Consider the following 14,798-nt stretch of genomic DNA (forward strand, 5'->3'; position numbering starts at 1 on the left):
TGCTTTATCACAACATATTGTGAATTATTTCCCTGCACCGTATTGAAGAATGGTATATATATTTCTAGACATGATTAAATGTAAAAGATTATTCATTATTTGTGGGTAATATGTGGCCAGCGGTTTTGAGGACAGAAAAGCCAATTGAATGTCAATATAGATAGGTTTTTTAGGAGGCAGTACTGTTGCAGACATTCTTGTGGATCCATTTTAGGGAGTGAAAAAAAATAGATTTTTCTCTGTGGTTATCTATGTTGGTTTTCTCTTCACCTGACCTAATAACATGCCATATAGGCTCATTGAACCTAATACTGAACCTGCAAACACCACATGTGGTCAAACCAGAACAGAGATTTGAACACAGAAAATAATGAAGCACATTTAAACCGAGAATCAAACTTAAAATATACAGGCCTGTTTATAGTAAACATGAAAACTTTATTAACGATTAAAGCTGTTAAGTACAGAAGGTATGCTTCTTTTGATATCAATTCAAGAAAACAATGTTAAGAAGGGAATGCAATCTGTCAAAAAAGTAATGTGTAATTGGGGGAAAAAAACCTGAATATAAAAATGTCACACAGACACTTGCTGTTGCAAGTCCGACGGGGATTTCAGTCTCGGCACTTTTCGACAGATAGGGGCATGCTTTTGCCCATCCCCGCCTTAGAGGGTCTGTGCTGGTAGTAAAGGCAACAGCAGAGGCACCACTTGGGCCTCTGTCCTTTTTCCTCCCATGTGACCATTTGCCCATCTTTTTAGCTCCGCTTGGCTTTGGCCAGGTTTTCCTGCCGCCGCTGCTTCTTCTTCTGCTCCTTGTCTCGAGCCTCGATCATCTTGGCCAGTTTCCACGACAACATCGCACAGGCGATGAAGAGGGGCGTGAGCGCCAGCAACACTGTAGTAAGGAAGCCGTAGGGGTCCTTGGCGGCCCACTCCACGATGTACTGTGCCCAGGCTCGGATGTCAATCATTGTTCTGGGAAGAGAGAATTTAGTTTTTACGTTTTTAGGCAGGTGAGACTAAAAATGAACACTGGGGGCTTCATAAAGTAAAGACAGTGACAACCAATTTAGAGAAACAAGATGGCAAATATGATCTTGTTGTTCCAAGGTGGTTGTTGTTTTTGTTTTAATTTATTTAGTACATAATTTCTCTCATTTTGATGAGCTCATTGACTGCCAATGGTGGTGATAGTCACTTAGTTACTTTAAAAATGTAAAAACTGTTTTAACAACTTGCAACGCTTGAACTAAGAAAACACAAGACCAGCATCCCTGCATTTCAAACATTTTCCTTAATTCATATATTAAGTCATTGTCTGCCATTGACGGCGATAAACGTCCAAACTCTCCCGGTCTAAATGGGTTGGACCTTTATCGCCGTCAGTGGCACGGAAACATGATCGATCAATCTAGGCATCCCAGATTTGATGTTTATCGCTATCAAAGGCAGTGAGTGAGTTAAAATAGACATGCCATAACACAAATTGAGCAAATAGAGACGTAATTAACGTGTAGTCGTCGATACGTGTGAGTAAAATGAGCGTCACATCTTCAGAAGAACTACTATTGTGATGCGCGCTATTTGGTCATCATTGAAAACGAGCAAAAATACATCCACGTCCTTAAAAATGTAGCACGAATCGTTTCTACTTATCTGTCGTTAGTAATGCACGTGAAGTTTGGAGGGCTCCGTAGGGATCTAAACGACATTTCTCAACCGGATTAGCTTCGGCAGCTAACCTGTAGCCAGCTATCGGTTAGAGTTGGATTAAAAACCAGAAGCTCCACAAACAACATTTTGCTACAAATGAGGATTTTAAAAGGTAAATTGTGAATGATCATTCAAAAAGACGTGACAGATGAAATGAAAACTAACCTGTGTGCGCGGAGGTGTTTGTATATATCGATCCCGTTTCTCTTTCCGCCGTGAAAGCTGGTTCGGATGTGATGTATTTTCCATGTTTAGGTGGGACTTGTAGTTTTTTACGATGGAGAACATTTAACCGTTTTAAATGACTAGAATGATCGATTAATTAGTCTACTCACTTTGATAACGATCGACGTGCAATTCATTCAAACTGTACTGCTTTACATGCTCGTGTTTCAAGGCCATTGACGGCGATAGACGTCCAATCAATTCTAAATGGGAGCTGGCCAGTCAAATTGATTGGACATCTAACGCCGTCAATGGCAGCCAGTGAGCTAAGGAGCGTTGACTGGTACACATGAAGTTTCTGTTTTATAATCTCATATTTATGAGATGATTTGGTTAGTTAGAATTCAGTATCAGATTTTGTTAACTACATTTGTTTAACAAATATCCTTTAAAGAACGTGTTGCTCTGGGCACCTCATTGTGGAGCTATTTCAGAATGCTTCCTGTACAGCAAATCCAGTATGTCATTGCTACTAAATATTCCAGAGGTTACTGTCAGTTGTATTAAAAAAAAGTGGAAATGTTTGGGAATGACATCCATTCACCCACTACGTGGTAGGCCATGTTTAAGTGATGGACCAAGATCAGAGGATACTGAGGCATGTAATCTGATGAGGTTGCCAACTTTCTGCCGTCAACCAAACAGGCTTCCAAAGTTGATGTGCCCTTCACATTATCATGAAATGTGTAAAGAGAGCTTCATGGAATGGCTTCAATTGCGAAGCAGCTGCACCCAAGCCATACATCACCAAGTGAAATGCAAAACAACCAGATGCAGTAGTATAAAGCACACCTCCTATAGGCTCTAGAGCAGTGGAGAAAAGTTCTCTGGAGTGACAAACCATGCTTCTCTATCTGGAAATCTGATCGACAGTGAGTTTTGCCGTTGCCATGAGAACGATATTTGTCTGTATTATGCCAAGTGTGAAGTCTGGTGGAGGGGGGATTATGGTGTGGGATTGTTTTTAGGGAGCTGGGCCACGCCCCTTAGTTCCAGTATAAGGAACTGCTGAACACTTTAGCATGCCAAGACATTTTGGACAATGCCGTGCTCCTAACTGTGTGGGAACAGTTTCGAGCTGGCCCCATCCTTTTTTCAACATGACTCTACACTGGGAAAGGTTTATAAAGACAATGGAGGACAAAGTCTGGTGTGCATGAACTTGAATCCCATGTCCTGACCTCGACCCCATAGTATAGAACCCAAAGAGATTAATTAGAGACAGAACTAGCCCTTCTTGACCAACATCAGTGTATTGGAGTTGAAATTTGTTATAGTAGCTTCAAAGAGTAGAGTAACCCTATGGATTAGGAATGGGATGTCAATTCAGTTAAATGTGATTCTCAAGCAGTGTGCCCTTTGATCGGCTGGCAACTTCTTCAGGGTGTAACTCTCCTCCTGCCCATAGCAAGCTGGGATAGATTCCAGCACCCTCAATACCCTTGTGTGATATAAGCAGTATGGAAAATGAATGTTTTTGTGCTTTTTTCCCCTGCAGGTTTTTGTTAGTTTTTCTCAAATGCTAAAACATCAGGCCACATCACCCCATCCACATCACAGGCTATATTCTCCTTTGCCAGGCACCGCAGGAAATAAGCCCTAGAATGGCAAATCCATCCTTGGAAGGCCTCCACTGGGATGTCAACACATGCCAGCTCTTTTGCCCTTAGCAGCCTCTCTGTGGTGTATGGTTGTCTGTCATAAACTTTCCATCCCTACGATGAGAAGAACTCGTGATAGGGTTCGAGAAAGGGGAGTTGAGTGTCAGGCGGATGTTTAGAAACTCATTACTGTTGGTGGTAAACCACTCGGTGATTTGGCTTGCTGTGTGGAACCGGTCATTGTCCCAAATCATCACATAAATGGGATGTGCAAGCCCGGAATGGTGTTGTTAGATCTGAGGACAGCATTATGGTGGATGAGCCCTTCAAGTCTCTCTGAACTCATGAAAGCACAGAGAGTAATATTGGCCAGGAACCTCAATAATGACGTTGTCATTGATCAACACAGTATGTCCACCAACTTCACAGTGAACATGGATGTATGCTACCCTGCACATAATCAAAACAAGGTGTTTGTGTCCTGCAACATTGCGCTCAATTGGAAAATTATAAACCAGTTTCAGCCCAATTTTTGGTGCTGGAGAACTCAGTCTATTTGGCCAAGCTGACATCATCAATGTTCTTAAAGTTGACATTATCAGCAATAAAATCTCAAACCATGTCCACAACTAGGGTTCATGGACCCACCTGAATATATAATTATGGTGCGAGGTTGTCTTGGTCTTTCTCCTGGACCTTCTCATTTTTGTTGGCCTCCTCTGTCATGATTGGTCTGCCCCTTTTCCTCTTCTGATTCAAAAACCTCGTTGTTCTATCCCTCTTCCTCCTTGGCAAGCTCTTCTCTCTCCATTGTCTCGGGTTCCTCTTCCCCTGATGCTGCCTTAATCCATTGTGTTTGCTTGGAATCTTCAGGAAATTGTGCACTTTGAGCCTGCTTTTAAATGCGTGATCTTATCATTAGCAACAAGTGTCTTTAATTTTGTGTCCTTGTGTTTAACAAATGAAGCCAGGTGTGCTCTTTGTGTTGAAGTTTTGCTGACTGTGGCAAGCGTTTTGCATTGCATGAGCTTTAATTTGAGAGCCTGAGCAAAAGTCTTTTGCAATTTGTGCAAAATGTGTTTAGAGTTTTAAGAATAGGATTGTGTTTACTGAATTAAGTCTTCATTTGAAATGTGTCTGTGGTATTGAAAAATTGGGCTTGTTTTAATAAATGTGTTTAAACATCTGCTCATTTTGTTTAGTGAGTTGGATTTTGGATTTAAGCGATTGGGAAATATTATCATATTTTACTGTCAGCATTTTATCCCTGACCAGCGAATCTATATATTCATGTATACCTCAAAATCTCTATAATTGCTTCAGCAATAGGTACACAAAAACGTGCATTAAGTTGTCTTTTCAGTAATTTGACAGTATTTGTCATGTATTCATTTAAATTAATAACATTACAAGTTGAACACTCATCAGATTGATTTCTCTGCTTAAGTCTTAACATTCCTTGGAGTCATTTAGTCAGCCAGTCATCAGTGCACGTCTTGTGATGTTTTCACATCGTCACAAAGGTTACATAGCATGACTATGTATACTTACAGCTGACGAAATATACATACATTTTAAGCAATAATGGCTTATCTTGTAGCCAGACAAGAGCAAAATGATATTGAGTAACTTTTGGTATCGTGATATTGTGACACCTCCACCTGTTTTAGTTTTTTTTAATGAGGGGGGAACAAATGAGCCGTTTATTTTCGATGAGCAGTTATTAATGGAGTTATAGCGAAACAAAGAAACTGTTTAAGAGTGCTGTTATTTTAGGACTCACACTGAAACTCATGTAAGCTTGTTAAAAAAAAATCATTTTCTGAAAACATATGACACCTGGCTTTTATTTGGGAAAAAATGTGATTACCAGTAAATTTTCTGTTTGAACAATCTCGCAAATTATAATGCAATAACTCCTGTCCGCAAGAAGAAAGGGAGCCAAAAAGTCTCCGTTGGCCCTCTGAGAAAGATGACTGAAATAACAAAGCAGGACCTGCTGGCTTTGTGAACTTCCTGTGGGGAAGTATTGAAACCAAATCAGGTTAGGTCACATCTGCTGGCTCCATACGGCACGGCTTGCTTTCAACGTGGTTCAAAGGGCAGCCTTTTAGTCCCCCTTGCAAGAGTCACAACAGGGGCAGCTGGAAACACGTTGCTAGCATATTTTATTTACAAGCATACTTTTGGCTAGATTTTATAGACAATTAAGGAGCATACTGGCAAACTTGTGACCATTTTCTTAAATTGTTTTAATTAATACGGTAGATTCTCAGCATCTCTTTATTTCTGGGGAGCCTGGGGGCGGGCGGTGGAACCGCAAGCTCACACCCGCAGAGGCACGGCAACACTTTCTTGTCGCAAAGGAGCTATAGGAACACACACAGGAAGGTGGGCACGTTAAATAACTGTACCATCATTTTGTATCCATCCACCTCCGTGACATTTAATGACTGTTAAGAGAGTGTAATCATGTGGCCAGACACGAAGAAAGAGCAGATATTTTGAGCTACAGGAAAATAACTTTCGTAAAGGCTGGCTCCGATAAATACAGTGTTGTAAAAAAGATTGGGCGCCCCTGATAGTTTACAAGATTTTTCTTCATAAATCGTTGGTTGTATGGATCGGCAGTTTTAGTTAAATATATCTCATAGAAGACAATATTTTACAAGTGAAAAAAATGTTGTTAGCTGGAATTGGCTCCAGGACATCCACAATCCTCGTGAGGAAAAGCAGCATGGATAATGAATGAATGAATGTGTAGATGTATGACTACTACTTATTTAGTATGTTGATTAATACTTATTTAGTATGTTGACTAATACTTATTTATTATGTTGACTATTTATTTATTTATTACTTATTTATTATTATTCATTATTTATCTGTTCGATCATTTGTTTGATGTTGTTATTTGTGCACTTTCCTAATTATTTTTTGTTGTTGACTACTTATTCTGTCGGCTATTTATACTTTATTACTTCATTGATTATTTATTTCTTAGTTAATGTTATTTATTGATTACTTATTTGATTGTTGTCGTTGTTATTGTGCACTTTGCGGTGAAGCTTTAAATCTCATTACACTTGTGTAATGACAATAAAAGCATTCAATTCAATTCAATTTCACCTGGATGGTGGAAAGACCCCCAGCCCAAAATGTTGCCTTAGTCCATGTGTCCTGATTGGACGTCTCGCACCGTCAATGGCACTGAAAGATGAAGATTGTTTAAATGGTATGCAATGAGATCAAATAAATCTCAAGTCCTCTATTGAAGACAGGAAGTGCATAGCCCACCACTAAATGCTGATGTCCATTTATTTGGAAACCTCACTTATTTATATCTGCTGTCTTTTGTGTCTTTTTTTCTTCCAGAAGTCAACTTTTGGGAATGAGCAAGGCCTCGATAAACAAGTGTCATGTTGTTCCTGCAACTCCGGCTCTACTGGAGAAGCAAAAAATGAAAGGGGAGGAAAGAAGTGGGCTTTCTCGCCCCCTTTTGTCCCGCTAGGAGCCGCCGAGGCCGCTTCTGGATTAAGCCCCCGCCTTTAAACTCCCAAGAAGAAGGCAAAACTTCAAAAGGCCCCCATCGGCCGTCGGGGCCCCGCCCTCACGCGCCCCGACGGTTTTTACAAAGGATTTGCCGACGTTCGGGAATTCCGCCTCCGCTTCCTTTTATAGCAGAACCCCCCTTCAAGCCCCCTTGACACAAGCCACGCCCACTAGACACAAAGGCTGGATGACAACATCTAGGCCCCGCCTACATGGCCATATAAGGCTCGCCTTTCCATGTAGGGCGAACAATCGGCGTGAGAGTGTCCTTCTCTCTTCCTTATCCGGTTTATATGATCGAAGAGACTCGGCGAGGCAGGTCGGAAGCGGTGCGAACATGGCCGAGCGAGTCCAGCAGCCTCCAGCCAAGCGGCTCTGCTGCCGGCCCGGCTACAACCCGGCGTGTAGGCAGCGGGCTGGAGGAGTCCTGTGTGGCAGCGGCGGCGGTGGCGGCGGCAGCGGAGCCGGCGGAGCTGGCGGCTGCGGCGGTTCGGGCTCCGGCGCGGGGCAGAACGGCAAAGCGCAGAACCCGGAGTCGTTGCTCGACATCGCGGCTCGCCGAGTGGCCGAGAAGTGGCCCTTCCAACGGGTGGAGGAGCGCTTCGAGCGGATCCCGGAACCCGTCCAGCGTCGGATCGTATACTGGTCGTTCCCGAGGAGCGAGAAGGAGATCTGCATGTACTCGTCGTTCAACGCCGGGGCCGAAGAGAGTGGAACTAGCGGGGACAATAACGACGAGACCCAGCTGCCGTTCCTGCGAGGTGTCACTCTGTTGGAGGGAGGCTGGGTGGACAACGTCCTGCAAGTCGGTGAGTGCCACGCTCTTCCCCCCATTCCCAATGCTTGTGTAAACAATGCCGGGTATTTCCACGTAATAGTAGCCCACTTCTCCTTAGCCTCAAGCGCCCCCCCCCCTTTCCCCCCGAACGCGCTCCACTCCCCATTGCAATCTTATATAGCACTTTGTTCCTATTTTTTTCTGCCATTGTAGCTCTTTTCTTCAGCCAGCAGCAGCCGTCTCAAAGACAAACCCCCCTTTTATCTTTTCAAAAGCTAAATAGACGATATTTAGAAAAGAAGGGTGGGAGGGCTGAGGCTCTTTAAAGCCACAGTGCTTCTATTTTGGTTGCCAAACACCATTTCTTTCTCTCTCTCTCACGCGCTCAGTCAATGCCAGGACGTATGTGGCTCCTGGATGCAAATGATTCACCTAGTTTTATTACGAGGGAGTGGGGAATGTGGGCTAAGCAGCCTCCTTTCTTTCGCCTTTTTTTCTTCTTCTTCTTCTTCACCCTCATCCTATTTCACCCAGCGCGTTTGGACTCGGAGCTGTCAATCCCACTCCACACCCTTGGAAGCCATTCAGGATTCTAATCCCATTACCCTCCCCTGGTTCATCTGATTCTGAACGCATCACTCAAACAAGATTTTATGCATGATCTTCCTCCTCCACCTCCTCCTCCTTCTCGTCCTCCTCCTCCTTTTCCTTCTCTTCGGCTTGCTATGCCTCCAAATAATGTGTGCGTGGAGATGGCTGGAGCTCTTGTGGGTTTGGAGAATGTGCAGTGCACAATAGTAGCCATGGAACAGGCACACAGGCAGCCAGCTCTCCAGTCACTCATCTCTTCTCCTAAGCCACTCTTGTGTGTAAATGGCCTGTTTACCAGATTCCCCACTATTCAACTCATATGGGACACTCATGGGATCCACATTCTGGGACTCATTTGCCTATTGAATTAAGGATGAATTATTTCTTATTAGTTACCAGAAACCATGCCGCACCAGTGGTTACCGCCTCTGCTTCATTGTTGTGGAGTTCTGGTTTGATTATCAAACTTTGGCTGTTCTTTAATATAACAACTTAATTTTGGTAACATTATGATATATATGATATATGACATATTCGCGTATAATTGTTTATTTTTTTCAGTAATATCTTTTTTCGTAATCTTGTGACTATAACAATCTTGTAGTATTACCCATATGACTGTTTTCTTGTAATATTACAACATTCTTCTCGTGTTACAAGGAAATATTAAATTTTTCTAATATTGCTACATTCATCGTTACGACATTATTCTTGGATCCTATTTTCTTCTTGGTGTTTACACACAGTCTCGTTGTTATTTTGAATGCCATGTGATGCATTTTTACACTGCAAAGAATATTATAAAGAATAAGGTTTGATAGCTCTTGCTGGGACATATTAGCCAATCAAATGTGTATTCTCATTCACGTGACTTAGCCGCCGAGGCGGAACCCTCGCCTCAACATTCGGTTAACAAAAGACCAAATGTAATTACAAGAAAAGACTCCTTTATATTGATTATTTCAGTATCAAAATAATGAGGCAGTGAGGTGTCAAAGCTCCCGCCCCTTCCGACATATTTTCTATATGAAATTAATAAGATCATTATACCGGTTTTCTGTTGTCTATTAGTGCCAAATGAAATCTGGAAGCGAGTCAGCACTTTTATTTATTTTCATTTTTATTTTTTAAACAGCACTTTAAAGATGCCACCTGACTCATCATGTAAATCGACTTGCATTCAAGGTTAATAATAATTGATAATCAAAGGACTAAAAGGACTTTCTCCCCTACCTTTCAACATTTCAATAAATCTTGAGCTGCCAATGACTGCAAGAGACGTCCAATCCATTTGAACTGGGAGGGCTGTCAGCAAATGAATTCGTTGTCATGTCTACTACTGAAAAACAAATTTTAATTCACAACACGAGGATGAAAAGAGGCACAATCACTGACTGCCAATCCTCCTATTTCAAATGGATTGGATGTCTATTGCTGTTGTTGGCATCTAATGAGTTAAATAAATTGATTGCCTAGGCTTAATGAAGATGTCATGTCTATCTCACGGTAAATGGTTGTATCGCAATCGAACTGAATTAGGTGTTTACATTTTTGAGCAGGCTTTGTCTCGATGCTCTCACATTTCAAACGCTCCAAAACAGATTAGGTTAATTAAAAAAGTCTCAAAATTTCCCCCAGTTATGGATGTGAATGGTTTTTCGTCATGCATACTATACTATATGTGCACACTGGGTTTATGCTAATGCTTGCTTAAAGTCATATGGGGTACACTATTTTATCAGTGACTGTAATGAGAACAAGTGCGTGGAATTCTCTATTGACTGCACAGTGACCCCACAATATCTTTTTACTGCATATATCTTCTATTCAGGTGATCTGGGTTTAAATCTTTGTTTTCCCGACTCCTGCTTACTCAGTCCTAATTAGGAAAAGCACAAAAAACTGGATTGATGGATAGTTGTGTCTCACCCAAAGTTTCAAAAATGCATCTATTACTGCTCTTAATTAAAATGTGGAGAATTTAACAATAAAGAGAACAACACAAATCTATACCACTTTTTACTGGATAATATATTATTATTATGGTTGGAAATCCAGAGTTTGAGACATATTTCATGCATTAAACAGACAAATAATGAAATAATTGATCATTACCTTTCCTGCTATTGGACCAAGGACCCAAATGCATATTCTTAGCTCAGAAATGTGTGAATGTTGAATATTTTGAACTCCTATTCTCACACCAGTCTGTGTGGGTTTTTGTCATTCATGTAAAGCTGCTAAAAAGTGGAGCTATGTCAACGAAGGGCTTCATAATGCAAGATCTACCCTGGGCCCTGCCTTCTTCATCACAAATTATTCTTTATTACACCTACCTAGACAGATACCTATTAGGATCCCTCAATACTGACTTTTTGACTTCTGATGAATTCCAATTTTTTTCACGATATGTTTTGCTGACACGGAACAGATGCTCATATTTTTAGACCAGTAAAAATGATGCAAAATGTAATGTAACCCGTAAATGATGAAACATTTTGTTTGCATTCAAGTCAGGAAATGCTTTGTTTATGTTATTACACTATGATCTGTAACTATTATTAATTTCTAAATAGATTTAGGCCCACCTGGTGCCCCAGTGCTTTGATTTACAGCATTTGAAACTACTACTGGATCAGATCCGATCTTGTGACCAATTACGGTAGTGTTCGATAAAAATAGTTATATCGAGCGTCAATACCGACTCTAGGTATCAATCATTCTTCCTCGAAAGGGTTTGCGGGGGTTGCTTGAGCCTAACCCAACTGTCTTCGGGCGAAAGGCAGACTACACCCTAGACTGGTCGCCAGTCAATCGTAGGGCACGGCTCTATGTACAACATCACTAATACCTTTCTCTAAATCTTCTGAATTCGGTTTTCCGCTATAATCTGTGTGATTGGAGCCTTTTGGCCAAATTTGAAATCATCCACCAAGTACAGCCCTCTGTTTGTTCTCGATTGCTTCAAGACATGGGTCATCCTCATCAAATTCTGGACATTCTGAAATGTCCTCGACAATCAATTAATTGTATAATTGTTTTCTATGCCTGTCCTTTGTCTGGTTTGTGTGTGTGTGAGAGAGAGAAAGAGGGAGACCGGGGGTGGCGATCTGCGCATGTGTTTGTGTCTGTGTCCTCGTCTGCACGGGCTGTCAGTCTCATCCGCTCACAACAGAGGCGAGGATGACAGGCGAGCACACAGCAGGAGAACGACGACGTGTTATGCTGATTGCAATTTTCGCTCCAGTTTTTTTCTCTTTTGCAGCGGGAGGGGAAGCGCAGTTTGGTTGGTTGAAGAAAAGAAATAAAGCCAAGGAGGAGGGTAAAAATGATAAATAAAAGATGCAATCTACTCCAGGGGACAGGCAGCCACTGGAGGATGAGGGCTTAAAAGCAGGGCAGCATGGGGTAGAGAAAGAGAGAGGGGGAGTGGTGGAGGAGGCTGTCAGCCACATCACACAGCACATGTATTGGCCCATCACACACATATATGTATACAGTGGCCTGGAAAAAAAAGTGTTCAGTCTGTGTGTGTGTGCTGTCATAGGAATGGGATTCATTGTTGATGATGAAAGACAGTAGCGCAATAGAATAGAATCTGAGGTTATTGTGCGCGTGTGTGTGGGAGGGAGGGGTAGGCTAATATACTTGAATGAATCTGCTGTCGCCGTACTCCTCTCCTCCTCCGTCTCCTCCCCCAGCCATAAAACTCTCCATATTTGCTCCCCTAAGGCCAACTACCAGCCCCCAGTCTCCTGTGATTATTTATCTTTTTCTCAAAGACATTAATCACACACTTTTTCCTCCCCCCGTTCCTCTCCATCCATCCTTTAGCATACATATATCAGCCTGCTGGAGGGATTGAATAGGAGAAGAAGAGGCTAGCAGTGGTGGGCCACTTTAGGGGGAGAGAAATAGACACGGTGATATCAGGAAAGCCCGAGGGTGGGTGATTGGGCGACTATTGAAATGGTGGTTGCTGGAGAGAAGTAACGGATGGTGAGCAGCGAAGGGGAGCGAGTGAGATAGATAGCTCGCTCACTCCACCCTGTGCGAGCTCATCTGTTTTGATGCCAGCCCTCTTCGGATAAATATTCATACAAAAGCGTTAGCCGACGGTTCGGCGCTCTGTGCAGGCAGTGATGAATATGTCAGGTGGGCTACCTGTGCTCTTAAGAGTTTCTTCACATTTTCTTTGCTGGCTAAAAGCTCAGAAATTAGATATGAAACTGCACAAATCCAGAAGACTTAAATTATTAAACCAGAAACTGTCCTGTTTCCACTTTTATTATTATACTTTTACAGTGTCCCTCTGTCCGTTTGGGACACTGCTATATTGCAAATTTTTTGGGGGCAGGCCATATTGTCTGCCACGGGAATCATTGCTATGTGACGGAAATCTGCTGTTCAACTTCAACTAGTTTCGACTGTCTACTTAATGTAATGCCTTTTAAATGTAGGAAAGTGGAGACGGTAACCCATGCATTTTTCAGGTGTTTCATCACTGACCACATGAGCTGATGTCAGCCACGTCCTATGTCCATACAGTCACATATAGAGGTTGTTTGGTACCTGACTTACCTGGAAAGCACATATTTAGCAAAAGAAACTGCAATGCACATTTTCGACACATTTTATGTTTGAACATTTTGCTGTATGTTCAAATGTATTTATAATGAGTTTATAAAGTGTATTCAGCATTACCCTCACCGACTCCATTATTAATGGGTATCAATTTGCATGCACTGACGGTTTTAAAATCATCACTTAAACGTGCTTTTGTGCTAGTCTGTTTTTAACAATGTTGTTGTTGTATGAATGTACACGGACAGAATGTCATTCCAGAATAGTTCAATCTTAGCACTTCAGTGCCCATTCCAAAGTGTTCCGAAAGAAACCATCTCTTCATAGCTTCCATTTCACGCACCTTGACAAACCTCCTGCCTCCATGTGTAATTGAACCCTAGCAGCATCGTTACGGCCGAAAAGGAAGTCTAGCATAAGATGCCCCCGTCCTCTAATTATAGAAGTCTAATCCTATGGCTTTGGTGAGGCATGACAAAGCATGTTTCCACTTCATTACCCTCCTTCCTGTTTTTAGTCCTCCAGACTGGGTCAAGTTCATCCCCTCTTCTTTCATTCATCTACTGTCCTCCTCCTGCTGACCCCTCATGTCTGTATTTCTTCTTCACACCCCACCCCCTTCTGTCTGTCTCCAGGGCTTTATGCCTGGAGGTAACACACACAGACAGATGCACACACGACACCGTTTCCTCCTTACTATCCTGTTACCGTAATGTCCCCAAGGAGTGACAGACATAGTGATGCCTGGCATATGTCGCTCCCCGCAATGTCATTAGGCCGTCCGCTGCCTCTTTCCCTTGTTAGGCTAATTCCTCGCATGAAAAAAGGCGTGCCATTTTTATCACGTGGCTGGCCCAAATTTGAATGACAGGACACAGTTTTTTTTTTAATTTAAATTTAAAACTAAGACAAAAATAAAGTGCTCATCTGGGGAATCTCACTTTATTGAATAAAGAAGAAAATATGACAGGGCAGCATTGGTGCCCTTGTTTAAGTGTTAACGTCCTAATCTGGTTCAACTCATTCCTTATGTGCGCATGTTTGAGTCTGAACTCGTAACTTGAGTTAATTTGTTCATGCTCGGGAGATTTTTAATTAGGGTTCTGCGTCATTAACTGCTCTTCTTCGTTTTCTCTTTTGTATTGTGTCATGATGACAGACAGACCTGTGCAGTAACTGCCAGGTAGGGGATTCCCCGTTTCTTATTTTTATATATGTATGTATATATGTACATATATGTATATATACATATATATATATATACATATATATATATATATATATATATATATATATATATATATATATATATATATATATATATATATATATATATATATTGTATGAGGTAATAATCCATAAATCTTGCACAACCACGCTAGACATCGTCAGGCTAAGGTGGTCTTTTTGTGTGTGGTGAGTGCTTTGCAGTGTGGGCGGATCTCCATCTTGAATAATATTCATTTTCGTCTTGTAGTCCTTTGTCGATGTTGTCTTCGTCTGTTCCTAAACCCGTCAAAAATGAGCCCACATGCACAGCACCCATGTGACAGTTTAACAAGATGCTGACACAATCTGATTCAGAACTGTTGGGAAATGCCTCCGTCCCTATTTCTTACAACCCTCGTGAAGAAAGTATTTAAACTTTTTTTTCTAAATGAAAGGGTGTTGAGTCATTTCTTGTCCTCTGTTTAATTTGTGCGTAAGGGAAAGGTAAAAATCTTGGGAATTTGAAAATGCAATTTCTGTAG

General features: G+C 41.7%; 2 protein-coding genes across 2 annotated transcripts in view; one reads left to right on the plus strand and one right to left on the minus strand.

Moving 5' to 3' along the window:
* Nucleotides 1-417: 417 nt before the first annotated feature.
* smim15 (small integral membrane protein 15) lies at nucleotides 418-2,037 on the minus strand. The gene is made up of 2 exons (XM_077600366.1): nucleotides 1,882-2,037; nucleotides 418-978 (listed from the first exon to the last, which is right to left on the minus strand). The coding sequence occupies exon 2, from the start codon at nucleotides 972-974 to the stop codon at nucleotides 759-761; it is 216 nt and encodes a 71-aa protein (XP_077456492.1). The 5' UTR covers nucleotides 975-978; nucleotides 1,882-2,037; the 3' UTR covers nucleotides 418-758.
* The window catches only part of LOC144074146 (zinc finger SWIM domain-containing protein 6-like), a 60,163-nt gene continuing 46,733 nt past the window's right edge, over nucleotides 1,369-14,798 (plus strand). Inside the window, exons 1-2 of the mRNA XM_077600364.1 lie at nucleotides 1,369-1,828; nucleotides 6,918-7,903. Of these exons, the coding sequence (XP_077456490.1) occupies nucleotides 7,282-7,903 (622 nt within the window). The 5' untranslated portion in view covers nucleotides 1,369-1,828; nucleotides 6,918-7,281. The remainder of the gene's footprint in view (nucleotides 1,829-6,917; nucleotides 7,904-14,798) is intronic.

Source organism: Stigmatopora argus, chromosome 5 (assembly GCF_051989625.1).
Source record: "Stigmatopora argus isolate UIUO_Sarg chromosome 5, RoL_Sarg_1.0, whole genome shotgun sequence".
NCBI classification, from domain to species: domain Eukaryota; kingdom Metazoa; phylum Chordata; class Actinopteri; order Syngnathiformes; family Syngnathidae; genus Stigmatopora; species Stigmatopora argus.

What these genes read in the sequence shown, in the direction of transcription:
- smim15 (XM_077600366.1), bottom strand. Translation starts at nt 974, where the DNA reads ATGATTGACATCCGAGCCTGGGCACAGTACATCGTGGAGTGGGCCGCC.